General features: G+C 49.8%; 1 protein-coding gene across 1 annotated transcript; it reads right to left on the reverse strand.

Annotated features, from left to right (window-relative positions):
* Positions 1–11894: 11894 nt before the first annotated feature.
* MBLAC1 (metallo-beta-lactamase domain containing 1) lies at positions 11895–12701 on the reverse strand. The gene has a single exon (XM_049788692.1). It carries the CDS (start codon positions 12699–12701, stop codon positions 11922–11924), a length of 780 nt encoding a protein of 259 aa, XP_049644649.1. The 3' UTR covers positions 11895–11921.
* Between the last annotated feature and the right edge of the window lie 620 nt (positions 12702–13321).

Here is a 13321-nt window from a genome sequence, read left to right on the forward strand (position 1 = left end):
TTGCCTAGCTGGATCCCCACGTGGCTAATTGTAAGGTCACCCCAAGCACCATATTTCCAACCCCAGATGAACAGTTTGAAGAAGAATAGCTCAAAGAATTAATAGACCCCTTGCCTGGAGCCTAGAGTTGGTCTTGTGCCAGGAAACTTCAGGGGTCGGGTCTCTTTGTATTTAGGCCAAGGTTATTTCTTTTCATGTCCCTCATATTTTGATGGGCCTATGCAAACAACAATTGCCACTCTAACACCATTTTTACTGTGCTCCTTTGACTGTAATCCTTAAAAAGAACCCACTTAAAATTTGAGGTTAACTTAAGCTAATATGTATGTATATGGAAATGTAAAAAAATACTATGCCTGTAATGTTTGGGGAGTTACATAAGTTTTATGGCTTTAGATTGCCTTGTGTGCTGTTAAGAAATGTTATAATGTGTTACAATCTGGGGACTTGAGGGACAAGGTGGTTGTACATGGATTCTGTCTTGTTTATCTTAATGTTCTTTGGCTGAAATTTCGGGGTTGAGATATCAGCAAGGGGACTTCTGAGAATTATGTTATGGGTGATTGTCCTTCCACTGTAACTTTACCTTGTCCTCTTTCTTTGCATCCTTGTTCTCATAATTAAAAAAAATAAATAATGCATACACACACACACACACAAAAAAGAGAATTAATAGACCCATCCAGTCATGAGAGAATCACGGAGTCAGTGGCTTCTCACCCTGTCGTCTCTCTACATGCCAAACCATGGACTTTCTTTATTATCCAGGTGGACTTAAACACATCAAAGTATTAGGAACTACTGAGGAACTGCAGGGTCAGGGTCAGGGCTGGCCATCAGCGCTCACCAGCTTTCTGTTCTAGTGGATCAGAGATTGGTGGGAACAGGGTTCTCTGAAGAACTGTGACCTCCTGGAAATGAGGAAGAAATGACACCAGAGAGTCACTGTTCTATAAGGGGGAAATACTCCCAACACTGCATGGTCCAGAGCCATAGTCATTTTGCATGCAGCTGACCCAGTTTCCATCCCCAACATCACCCGACACCATCACCCAACAGGAGCCTTACAGTATGGGATGGGGCTTTCAGGACCCCATCCTGAACATCTCTCAAGGCCACTGGGGTCCTGGGAAGGTGTTGGATCACATGCAAGCAGAATTGGGTTGGGGGATGCCCCTTAGTCTTTCCTTGTGTCCCTTTGACAAGAAGACCATTAGACCCAGGTCCTCACTCCAGACTTTAAAAGAGGGTGAGATGAGGGAAGACTCATCTCACTGGGGAGCAGCCCTTTGTGTCTGGCTGTGGAAAACTCCCTAGCACCTCCAGGATCCCAGCACAATCCCTGTCCCATGCCTGGGCCCAAATTCTGACATCTCACCATCCTTCGTAAGAACCAAGATCCCCTCACTAGGGGCTGGTCCCCTCACTAGGGGCTGGAGGGGTGGCTTGGATCGGGAAGGTGTCTGCCTTGCTGCCGCTAGCCTATGACAGACCGCGGTTTGATCCCCCATCCCCATCCCCATATGAGACAGCTGCTCAGGACGGTCCTTTTGCCTGATGCCTCCTTTCCTCACTCTCTCCAGGTCAGTCTGTTCCATATGTTCCCTTGTCTTCCTGCATCTGTTACTTCTGTTGCTTATCTGCTTGTAATTGATGGCTACTTTGTGCTCATAATTTTCATATTTTCTTCAAGGCATATTTCTCTGAGTAGGAAATTGTTTCCAGAGGAACTGAATAGTTCATTCACCTAAAACAAATTCTTACCATTGCTCATCATGAATGTAGGGGTGGGCATGTCTTACCCATGGAAGGTCTGGGTCCAATCCCTAACCCAGGACCCACTGAGAATCACCAAGTGTGGTCCAAGTATAGGAAACAAAGGTAAATAGTGGTTTGTAGAGATGAAATGTATATACCTGACACTGCTCTGATCCTTTCCATTGGCCACCCACTTTATAGAGTCTATGCCCACGTGTGACCCAAACTCCAGGCCCTCTCGTCCTCCTGGGAACCCCCTCTAGAGACAGTCACACACAGAATCTCAGAACTCTCCTTTATGAGGAAGGGAGAAGGAAGGCAAGCTAGAGAGTATACAGCATTTCTGAGTGGAATGTTCCCTCACAGTTACTGGATATTTGGGTATCCAGCTAGACAAGGTGCTAAATGCATTGGGAAACATGCCACTTGATTCTGAAAGAGAGGTTTGAGTACAACAAAGTCTGCTATTCTCAATGGCAATATTTAGAGTTTGTCACCCAAGAATCTGTGTAGAATTAAATATTAATTATAGTGTCCTGGATGGTTGTGGATGATGGTGGATGGAGTAGATGGGCCTTTCTTGGCCTGCCCGGTGCCTGCACCCCTTCCTACCAGTGGGTCTGAGGGTTCAGGATAGTGGCAAGGAACTGATCTACAAGCAGTCAGATTTCAGGAGGCATGAAACATTATTATTAAGCTCTAACCACCATGTGTGGCTTCTAAGCTAACCTCTTAAGCAGCCTCTCTGCAGTTGCCCTGCATCTAAATCTGTCTCTTATCCCTCCATGCTGCTTCCTCTCCTAAGGGTCCTCTTGCTGAATCTCCCCCTGAATCTATCTCTGAATCTCCCTTACACCCCAGAGTCAATCTCTTTGTTACCTTCCATAGACCCCTCCCAGAACTGGGCTGGTCTGACTATCAGATAAGATTAGCAATTAGCCCTAGGAGGTGTAACAAACCTGCTGAGGAACATTATGAGTTGCCCAGTGAAATGAGTAATGATGATCCTGTTAGGTTCAAGATTTTACTTCCCTCCTTTGGGTAGCCCTGTGAGCTCCTAGAAGACACCAGAGACCATGCAACTGCAAAGATGAGCGTTTATTCTGGAGCCAGGGTCATTTGCTCAGGAGATAGACCTCAAGGCAAAGACCCCGAAGACAACTTAAGCTTTTTTAGAGCACATTTTAGGGAGAAAAATAGCAAGAACTATCATTTCATCTTTTTGAGGTTACAGCAGGCTTGTATGAATACAATTTTTGTGACAACTTTACACAGAAATTTTTGTGACACCCTACACAGAAATCATCTTTCTATAGAAGGATGTGGTTAGCACTTAGCTGGTGCCTTGCAGCTAAGGAACCTGTGCAAAACTGTACCTGATTTTTAAAATTTTTTCCTTACAATCCTAGTGGGTTCCTGCCCTCCCTAGGCAGCCAGCCAGGGGAGAGAGTTTAGCCCCAAACCCCAGCATTTAGGTATGATGGAGAGCAGCTGTCAGTGCTCAAGGCAGCCCAACGATCTCCAGATCTCTTGTCCTCTCCTCAGTCACTCTTTTCAGTGCTTCACAATTCTTTCAGGCAATTTCCATAGAGGAAAGTTCCTGGACCTTAAGGCTCTGGGCCATGACTTTTTCAAGAGTGAGAAGACACCATCCAACCATCACAGGATAGTGTGAAACTGAAAGGGAGATGAGAGTGGTTCAGATCCGACCCATACATGGGTCTCCTATAAAACACTGAACATTCTTTTTGGAAATGGAGGAAGGGTAAGAAGTTGATGAAGTGAAATAGAGATATTTCATATGGGGAGGACATGGCCTTGCACACAACGATCTTGGTTTGATCCTCAGCATCGCATAGAGTTCCCCAATACTGCCAGGTGTGACCCCTGAGTGCAGAGCCAGAATAACCCCTGAGCAAGGCTGGGGATGGCTAAAATCACCAAAACAAAGCAACAGAAAGTTCATGGGGGGTACTTCAGTGATAAAGCTGAGATTCGGGTGCATCAAAGAGAAGGGAAGTTGCTTTGCTTCACATCAGAAACATAAGACACTTCCCCTGATGAAATCATGACCCACCCATGGTCTAATTTTTCAACTCTGGAACACCTCACCCTGACAAAGGTGCTCACAGCCTCATAATACCAGCTCCAAGGTCAGCAGATCTCCACACCACTCACCCCATCTGGCCTGAGTGTGAGATGTTCCAACCTTGTTATAAGGCAGGTCCTGATAGAGGCTCCTTGAACCCCTTTTCCCTCCTGAGGCCCGAGCTGGCCCAGTTGTTACCCCATACCCAGGTAGAAATAGGCCAGGGAGAAGCATAGACTAGGGCAGACCCAAAGACACACTCTGTGCCCTCAAGGAGTGATCTGGGGAACCAGGTGGGACAAGGAGAGAGACTCCAGCACTCAAGGTCAAGATGCTGCCCCACACCTAATGCTGAGTGCGACTTCAGCACAGCACATAGGGAGACTCTTGTGCAAAAGGAACAGGAACAGCCAGAGTCACAGGAATTGCTGTTCACCCTTGGGACTCCCATGTCAGCCTGCTCCTAAATCCACTGTACTGAGACAATCAGGAAGCCTCTAAGAGAATCCAATCGTTTTCTCAGCAGCAGCGCAAGGCATGGATCTGTTCCTACTGCTGCTGCTGTACTTGCTGACCTTCCTGAAGGATGGTGAGTGGCCAGGAAAATCTGGGCTTGGATATGGGACAGGGGCTGTGCTGGGACTCTGGAGGTGCTAAGCAGATCTCTGCAGTCAAACACAAAGGGCTACTCCCCAGTGCTTGGTCCCGCACATCTCATCCTCTTCCAAAGCTTGGAGAAAGTACACTGGTTTGGTCCTCCTTGTAACATGGAACAAGGAAACAGATAAGGGGCTCACATTTCTTGTGTCTCACTCATCTCCAGCTTACTCTGATCATTGTCATGTGAACGATGACTTTGTGGTCAACCAGCCAGAGCAACCGTGAGCTTTGGAGGATGGCTCTGTCTGCATCCCCTCTCCTACTACCCATGGAGTTAGCCAAGAATTCTGATGTGAAAATAGCCTTGAGATGGGAAAATTTTCATGGAAATTACATCTATAATCAAACTCAAAATTTTAACCAAGAGAAAGTCAAGGTCCATCTTAACCTGGAGAAGAAAGAGGAACAGATGAGGGTACCCTCCTCATTGGGGTCTGTAGAAAGAGGAGGCAACCACGTAATTCTGCCCATTAGTGCTGAGCATAGGAAGATGCAAATATCTGGAGTTTCAGTCTATCGAGGGACCAGATTCACTGTCACCCCAATGAGTCAGCTGGACCGAATGGTTCTTCTACCTAATGCCTCTTTCTTTCCTCAGTCTTCCGGTTCAGTCTTGTCGATCTGTTCCCTTGTCTTTCTGCATCTGTTACTTCTGTTACTTCCCTGTTTATAATCATTTGATGGCTACCTTGTACTCATAGCTTTCTGATTTTCTTCAAGGCAGATTTTTCTATGATTAGGGAATTGTTTCCAGAGGAACAGAATGTTTCATTCACCTAAAATAAATTCTTCCCTTTGATCATCCTGAATGTAGGGATAGGCAGATGGGCTAGTGGGTATGTCTTACATGTGAGAGGTCTGGGTCCAATCCCCTATCTATGGATCCCCTGAGAATCTCCAAGGTAAGTCCAGGTATAATATACAAAGGTAAATAGTGATTGATAGAGATGAATTTTGTATACCTGACTGTTCTGACCCTTTCCACTGGCCACTCATTTTTTACAATATGCCCACCTCTGACCCAAACTCCAGGCCCCCCCACTCCATCTGGAAACCCCTCTGTAGAGAGTCACACACAGAATTCCAGAACTCTCATTTATGAGAAAGGGAGGAGGAAGGCAAATTAGTGAGTACACAGCCTTTCTGAGTGCAATGTCCCCTCAAAGTCACTGACTACTTGGAGATCCAGCTAGACAAGGCACTGAATATGGCAGGAAACATGTCACTTAATTCTGAGAGGCCCATTTGAGGACAGTAAGGTCTGATACACCCAACAGCAGTTATTAAGGGTGTGTCCCAAAGACCTGTTGATAAACATTCTGAGTTGCCCAGTGGAATGGGTAACAGTGACCCTGGCAGGTCCCTGAACTCCTCAGACAGCTGGGCAGGGGTAGAGAGTTTAGCAACAAATTCCAGCAAGTGGGGTAGAATGGACTGTAGCTGGTAGTGCTCAGGGAAACCTGAGAAGCTCTGGGTCCCTTGTCCTCTCCTCAGTGCTTTTTTCAGTGCTTTTCTGTGCTTCCTGATTCTTCTAGGCATCTCCCATAGCAGGAAAGTTCCTGAACCTTAAGGCTCTGGTCCTTGGCTTTTCCATAAAAGAGCAGACAGGATCCAACTACCACAGGATGGTATGGAGTTGAAAGGTAGATGAGAATGGTTCAGGCCTAACACATACAAGGGTCTCCAAGAAAACACTGAACATCCTTTTTTGGAACTGGAGGAAGGGTAAGAAGTTCATGGAGTGAAACTGAGATAGAAAAGTGGCCTTGCACACACCATCTTGGTTTGATCCTCAGCATCACATACAGTCTCCCAAGTACAGGGCCAGAACTATAGTGCAGTGGTATTGTGTCTGCCTTGCATATGTCCAACCCCTGACAGATCTGGTTTGATTTTGGCATCCCATGTGGTTCCCCAAGTCTGCCAGGAGCTATTTCTGAGCACAGAGCCAGGAGTAAATCCTGAGTACTGCCCAATGTGACCCAAAATGTCACCAAAAATATAGTTCCCCAAGTACTACCAGGAGTGACCACTGTGCAGAGCCAAAGTAACCCCTGAGCATGGCTTGGTATGGCTAAAATCATCAAAACAAAGCAGCAAAAGATCACAGGGGAAGCCTCAGTGATGGCGCTGAGGTTTGGATTCCCAACCTTTAAAGGGAAGGGAAGTTACTTGCTTCACACAAGAAGCACAAGATACTTCACCTGATGAAATCACGACCCTCCATGGTCTACTTCTTCAGCCCTGGACCACCTCAATCTGAGCAGGACGTGGGTACAGTCTCTATCATTAGCCCTAAAGATCAGCAGATCGCCTCATTCCCTATTCACATTATCTTAGCCTTTGTGTGAGATCTAACCCCCAAGATGCCGCAACCTCTCTCTAAGGCAGGGAATGTCATCCCATCACCAGGCAGGACATATGCCAGGGAGAAGCAGAGAACAGAACTCTCAGGGCCGGAGGGATAGCACAGTGGCGTTTGCCTTGCAAGCAGCCGATCCAGGACCTAAGGTGGTTGGTTCAAATCCCGGTGTCCCATATAATCTCCCATGCCTGCCAGGAGCTATTTCTGAGCAGATAGCCAGGAGTAACCCCTGAGCACTGCCCGATGTGGCCCAAAAACCAAAAAAAAAAAAAAAAAAAAAAAAAGAACTCTCTGGGGTTTTGAACCCTCGGGTGGTGTCCAGATGATGTGAGGTGGGACGAATGAAATTGGTGAGAGACCCAGCACTCAAGATCAGGACCTAATGCTCATTGGTGACTCAGCACTGCTCATAGGGAGGCCCTTGTGCAACAGGAACCAAAGCAGCTAGAATCACAGGAAGCACTGGTCACTCCCCTGCCCTGTCCCCACCTCTCCTCCCTCTGCTGTGCCCAGAACCCCAGAAAGCCCCTCAGAGAACCCGGGCCACCTTCTCCTCCTGCAGAACAAGACATGACCTGTGTCTGCTGCAGCTGCTGTCCCAGCTGATCACCCTGAGCAGTGAGTGGCCAGGAGAATCTGGGCCCAAACATGGGATTTGGACTGTGCTGGGGCTCTGGTGGTGCTAGGCTGACTTCCATAGCCAGATGCAAGACTTCTTCCCTGTGCTAGGTTCCCCACAACTCATCTCTTCCGAAGCCTGGAGAGAGGACGCTAGTCTGATGGACGGTTCTCCTTATCACAGGGACAAGGGAACAGATGTGGGGCTCACATTTCTGAGTCTTTTCCTCTCCTCTAGCTTCCTCCAAAAGTTGCCCAATATATGGCTATGAGGTCAAGCAGCCAAAGCACCTGCAAGCTTTCGAGGGCAGTTCCATACGTATCAACTTCACCTTCCACTACCCCTGGAAGTTAGCCGACAATCCTGATGTGAAGATATTCTTGAGATAGAAAAACTTCTATGGGGAGTCCATCTACAATCAGACTGGGGATTTTACCCATGAGGAGTTCAGGAACCGTCTCACCCTGGAGAGGACAGAGGTTAAGAATGAGGGTGTCTTCCTCATCAGGGGGCTGTGTAGGGAGGACACAACCACATACTTCTGCCTAGTGCAGCTGAGGACACAGAACTGCGGGGAAATGACATTTCAGTCCATTGAGGGAACGAACCTCACCATTACCCCAGGTGAGTTAACTGCTCAGGACAGCCCTTCTGCCTAATGCCTCCTTCTAACCTCACTCTCTACAATTTAGTCTGTCCAATCATTCTCTTGTCTTCCTGCATTTGTTACTTCTGTAGCTTCTCTGTTTGTAATTAGTTGATGGCTACCTGTGCTCATAGTTTTCTGATTTTCTTCAAGCAGGTTTTGCTCTGAGTAGGGAATTGTTTCCATAAGGATTGAATTTTTCATTCACCTAGAACAAATTCTTCCCATTACTCATTATGAATGTGGGGATAGGCAGATGGGCAAGTGGGCATGTGTTACATAGGGGATGTCTGGGTCCAGTCCCCAACACCAGAACCCCCTGAGAATCACCAAGTGTGATCCAGGTATAAGAAACAAAGGGAAATAGTGGTTTGGAGAGATGAGTTTTTCTATACCTGACACTGCTCTGGTCCTTTCCACTGGCCACCCACTTTCTACAGTCTATGCCCACCTGTGACCCAAACTCCAGGCCCTCTCCTCCTCCTGGAAAACCCCTGTGTGCATAGAGTCACAAACAGAATTCCAGGACTCTCATTTATGAAGAAGGGAGGAGGAAGGTATATCAGTGACTACATACATAGCTTTTCTGAGTGGAATATTCCCTTACAATTACTGGATACTTGGGGATCAAGCTAGGCAAGGCGCAGGAAACGAGCCTCTTGATTCCAAGAGACCCATTTGTGAACAGTGAGGTTTGCTACACCCAAAAATTATCACCCAATGGCAGATATTCAGGGCGTGTCACCCAAAGACCAGCTAGCAGTGACCATAGTGGATCCTTGCCCTCCTCTGACAGTAGGCCAGTTGTGTGCCTGAGGTTGTGTGTGGCTCCAAGTCACCAAAACAAAAACAACAGAAAGATCATTGGGGGAATCTCAGTGATACAACTGCAATTTGGGAACCCCAAAGAGGAGGGAAGTCACTTTGCTTCACCTTCAGAAAATAAAGATACTTCCCCTGATGAAATTATGACCCAATCATAGTCTATTTCTTCAGCCCTTTACCACCTCACTGTGGGCAGGGAGTGGGCACAGTCTTCATAGTTAGCCCTGAAGATCAGCAGATCCCCCCCACCCCCTGCTCACCCCATCTAACATGAGTGTGGGGTCTGACCCCCAGGATGTCACAACCTCTTTCTAAGGCAGGGTATGTCACCATATCACCAGGCAGGACACTGGCCCAGGAGAAGCAGAGAACAGGGCAGAGACAGAGACACACACTGAGCCCTCAGGCGTTGTCCAGAGGAACTGATGTGGGACAAAGGGGAGAGGGCAAGAACCCAGCACTCAAGGCCAGAGTTACAGAGTTATTGCAGTATCTTTATAAAGTTGTCAAGAAATATTGGCATCAGGGTCCTTTTTTTTTTTTTTTTTTGGTTTTTGGGCCACACCCAACGGTGCTCAGGGGTTACTCCTGGCTGTCTGCTCAGAAATAGCTCCCGGCAGGCACAGGGGACCATATGGGACACCGGGATTCGAACCAACCACCTTTGGTCCTGGATCGGCTGCTTGCAAGGCAAATGCCGCTGTGCTATCTCTCCGGGCCCATGGGGGTCCTTATTTCTTATGTGAAGAATTTGCTGGTCTTGTCTCCTCAGCCCAATGCACTGGGTTCCTGTGTTCTGCTGATATGTTACCAGTGACACTGGTCATTTTTTTCTCCTCAAAATCACCATTTTGGGGCTGATTGCCTACCTCGTGTAGAAGAGATGTCAAGGTAGGTGGTGCCATACCCCTGCCTCTCCCTAACCTACCTAAAGGGAAGTCATCTTTCCCCACCACCCTCCCCCCATATCAGAGAGATTCAAATGTCTGAAAAACACAGGCTGGGCCAGTGTGTAAGTGACTTGCACAAAAGAAGCTGGGTTTGAGAGGTGAGGCTGACAAGCCCTAACCATCTGGGGGCATTCTCCTTCAGCAGTTTCCTGGGAGACAGCCTTGCTCCCAGGAGAGGGCATTTGGCATCTCCAGGGGCAGTCTTCCTGCCTGGGGTCCACATGAGGAGCCTCTAATTTGGGGGACGGGAAGTAGTGGGGAACTTCAGGGGAAGGAATGTGAACCTGGGAAAGGTTAAGAGAGGTTTCCTGCAGGACAGGGTGCTGGACAGCAAATTTGTCAGGGCAGATGAAGCAACTGAGACCATCCGGGGCTCCTCTTGCCCTTGCTCTTAAAAGGGCTTAGTACAGGGGTGCAGGGTGCAAAGCTGGGTTCCTAATTGGCTGCTGAGGATAAGGAGGGGGGTTCCTAGGCTAGGCTGACTGATTCAGGTCCTTCTGAGCAGGATTTAAGTGGGCTGATAGTTTCTCGGGAGGTTCTCTGGTGAATCAGAGCACTGACAAGAGATGTAAGGTGGGGGGGGGGGGAGACAGAGCCCACAGAGACATCCCCTGTGGTTCATCCAATCTGTTTCACTCCTGCTCTCCTTCACCATCCCCCTCCAGCTTCACCTCAGCAGCAGGACTCACTGCCCCTCCCAGGACCTCCCCAAAGAGAAGCAAGGAAAGACTAAGGGCCATTCTCCAGCCCAACCCTGCTCCCATGTGATCCAACAGCTTTCACCTTCCTGGGACCCCAGTGGCCTTGAGAGATATTCCTAGCCACTCACTGGCGTCCAGTTGAGTGATGGTGTCAGGTAGTGTTGGAACCTGGGTCAGCTCCATGCATGGCGCCTATGGCTCTGGCCCACACAGTGTTGGGACTATTTCCCCCTCATAGAGCAGTGATTCCCATGTAATTTCTTCATTTCCAGGTCACAGTTCTTCACAGAACCCTGTTCCTACCAATTTCTGCTCCACTAGAACAGCAAGCTGGTGAGCTTGGATGCCCAGTCCTGACCCTGCATTTCCTCTGCAATTCCTAGATTTTTCTGCACTTTCATTTTCCTTCACTGTGCTGCTTTGCCCCATTCTGCCATGACTTGGGTAAACTTGCTAAACGGGCCAGTTCCTGAGCATGTTTAGTACACTTTGACCTGAATGATCATTTACTTGCTACTTATTTAGCTCTGCAAATTTCATTTTTCTTTAGTTTTCACTGACAGTGTTTTGTTTTTAGGATCATGTCCAGCAATGCTTGGGGTGTTACTCCCAGGAAAGCTCAGGAGACCATGCAGTGATGGGGAACAAATCTGGATCACCTGCATACAAAGCCTGAGCTCCAGTGCTGTGAGCCCTCTATTTGACTCATTAGTACTAATACACAAGTACACAAGTATTTATTTTGTACTAACATACACTGCTTATTTAGTAGCTGTTTAATACTCTGCATCAACACTATAGTCTTTGCTGGAGGAGGTGGTGCTTCCCAAATGGTGCTCAGAAGGTCCAGCCTTCCTTCCACTGATTCCTCTCTGCCTGGGCTGGAAGATCCCCTACAAGGATCTAAGGATAAGGACCTGAGGATGTGGACCTGTTTCCAGACCACTCAGTTATGCTTAAGGACCTCAAGGGGGTTCTTCAGTATTGAATGAACGAAAAACGGGCTTCTGCACCCTGCACCTTTTCTGCAACTGACCGCATGAAAGAGAGGGAGAGAGATACAGAGACAGAGAAGCTGGCAATCCATCAGACACTCCCTTTTTGCTACCGGTAAGCCAGGAGAGTGGACACAGGGCCAGGTACGACCCGGGTGTCATTTGGTGGTAATAACAAGAAAGGGGTCTCCAAGCTCGCTGGACATTGGGCCAGCTGATGCCTGCCGGCACTGGATTGCAGGCCTCTACAGCTGCCGATCCACTGTTCCTAAGCCAAAGACCCCCGGGTTCATTATCAGTGCGTGGCCACGGGTTACTTCTCTCCGACCCCAGGGCTGCCAGGCTGCGGTGCTTCCCTGATCACTCGAAAGGGCGCTCCGTGCCCAGGCACCACCACGTCGGCGGCAGCCAGGACCCTCCTCCGGCTCCGCTCCTGGGCCGCGGGATCTTCACTCAGCGCCTGCCACGACTCCTCGTCCCCGTGGCGTTCGAACACGTCGCCGGCCACTACCACGGTGCCCAGGGCCGTGCCCGCCACCGCCACGCTCACGTCCCGCTGGCCGCCGTGGCCCGGCGTGGCCCACACCTCGAGCCCCGCGCCGAGCCGCAGGGGCCGCTCCTCGCTCAGCGCGTGCGGGAGGTAGCGGCCCCCGGGCAGGCACAAGTCGTGCGACACCAGCAGGGCCGCGCCGGGAAACAGCCCCAGGTTCCCGATGTGGTCCGAGTGTCCGTGGGTCCCCACCACCAGCCTCACGTCCCCCGGGGCCACGCCCTGGCCCGCCAAGGCCCGCAGCAGCGCCTCGCTCGCCCAGGGGCCCCCGGTGTCCACGAGGATGGGGCCCCGCGCCGCCTCTTGCAGAGCCGTCTCCGCCTCCACGCTTTGGGGTTCGGCCTGGGGCACCGGGGTGCTGTTGGAAGCTGGATCCCAGTCCTGGGGCAGGACGAGGGACACGGAGCCGTCGGCTCGCACCGCACCGCCCAACTTCTCGGGCTCCGCGTAACCCCGCAACAGCACCACCACCGAGTAGGGGGCGCCCGGCATCAGCAGCGGGGGATCCCCAGGCAGCGGGTCCGTCCGCACCGGGCTGTTCATTGTGGCTGCATGGCGGTCGAGTACTTCCGGTTCAACTGGAAGTCCCGCCCACGTTTCGACTCGCCGCCCTCCCATCTCGACCCAAGATGGTGGCGCCCAGCAAGTTCGCGCGTGTGAACCACCCTCCATCCCGCGCCTCGCTGGGTAGCTTTTAATCCTCACTTCGATTTCCTGAAGAGTCATTTTTAATGCCCCTCACGCTACTTATGGCCGCCTTCCATATTCGATCGCTTCTCAGAGATCTAATCTCCATTAAAAAAAAAACACGAACGAGCCTAGAGGACTTTTGTCCTCTGCGAGGTCCCGTAGGTAGCGGACGGAGGCCGAAACCCCGTCCTTTCCGGAATACAATTTCGCCACACTTTATGGCACGTTTGTGCGCTGCATGCGGTAGGGCGTTTGCCTTGAGCGTGCTGACCTAGGTTGGCCCACGGTTCAATCCCCCACGACGTCCCATATGGTCCCCCCAAGCCAGGAGCGATTTCTGAGCGCATAGCCAGAAGTAACCCCTGAACGTCACCGGGTGTGGCCCCAAAACCAAAACTAAACAAAATAAAGATGGTCTCAGTTCCCTAACCTTGGCCGCTTCCTCAGGCTTCAGATTTAGAGTTCCATTCGCT

The sequence above is a fragment of the Suncus etruscus genome, chromosome 15, assembly GCF_024139225.1.
Source record: "Suncus etruscus isolate mSunEtr1 chromosome 15, mSunEtr1.pri.cur, whole genome shotgun sequence".
Taxonomy (NCBI): Eukaryota; Metazoa; Chordata; class Mammalia; order Eulipotyphla; family Soricidae; genus Suncus; species Suncus etruscus.

Excerpts from the sequence above, each read along its gene's own strand:
- MBLAC1 (XM_049788692.1), bottom strand. The coding sequence starts at position 12,701 with ATGAACAGCCCGGTGCGGACGGACCCGCTGCCTGGGGATCCCCCGCTG.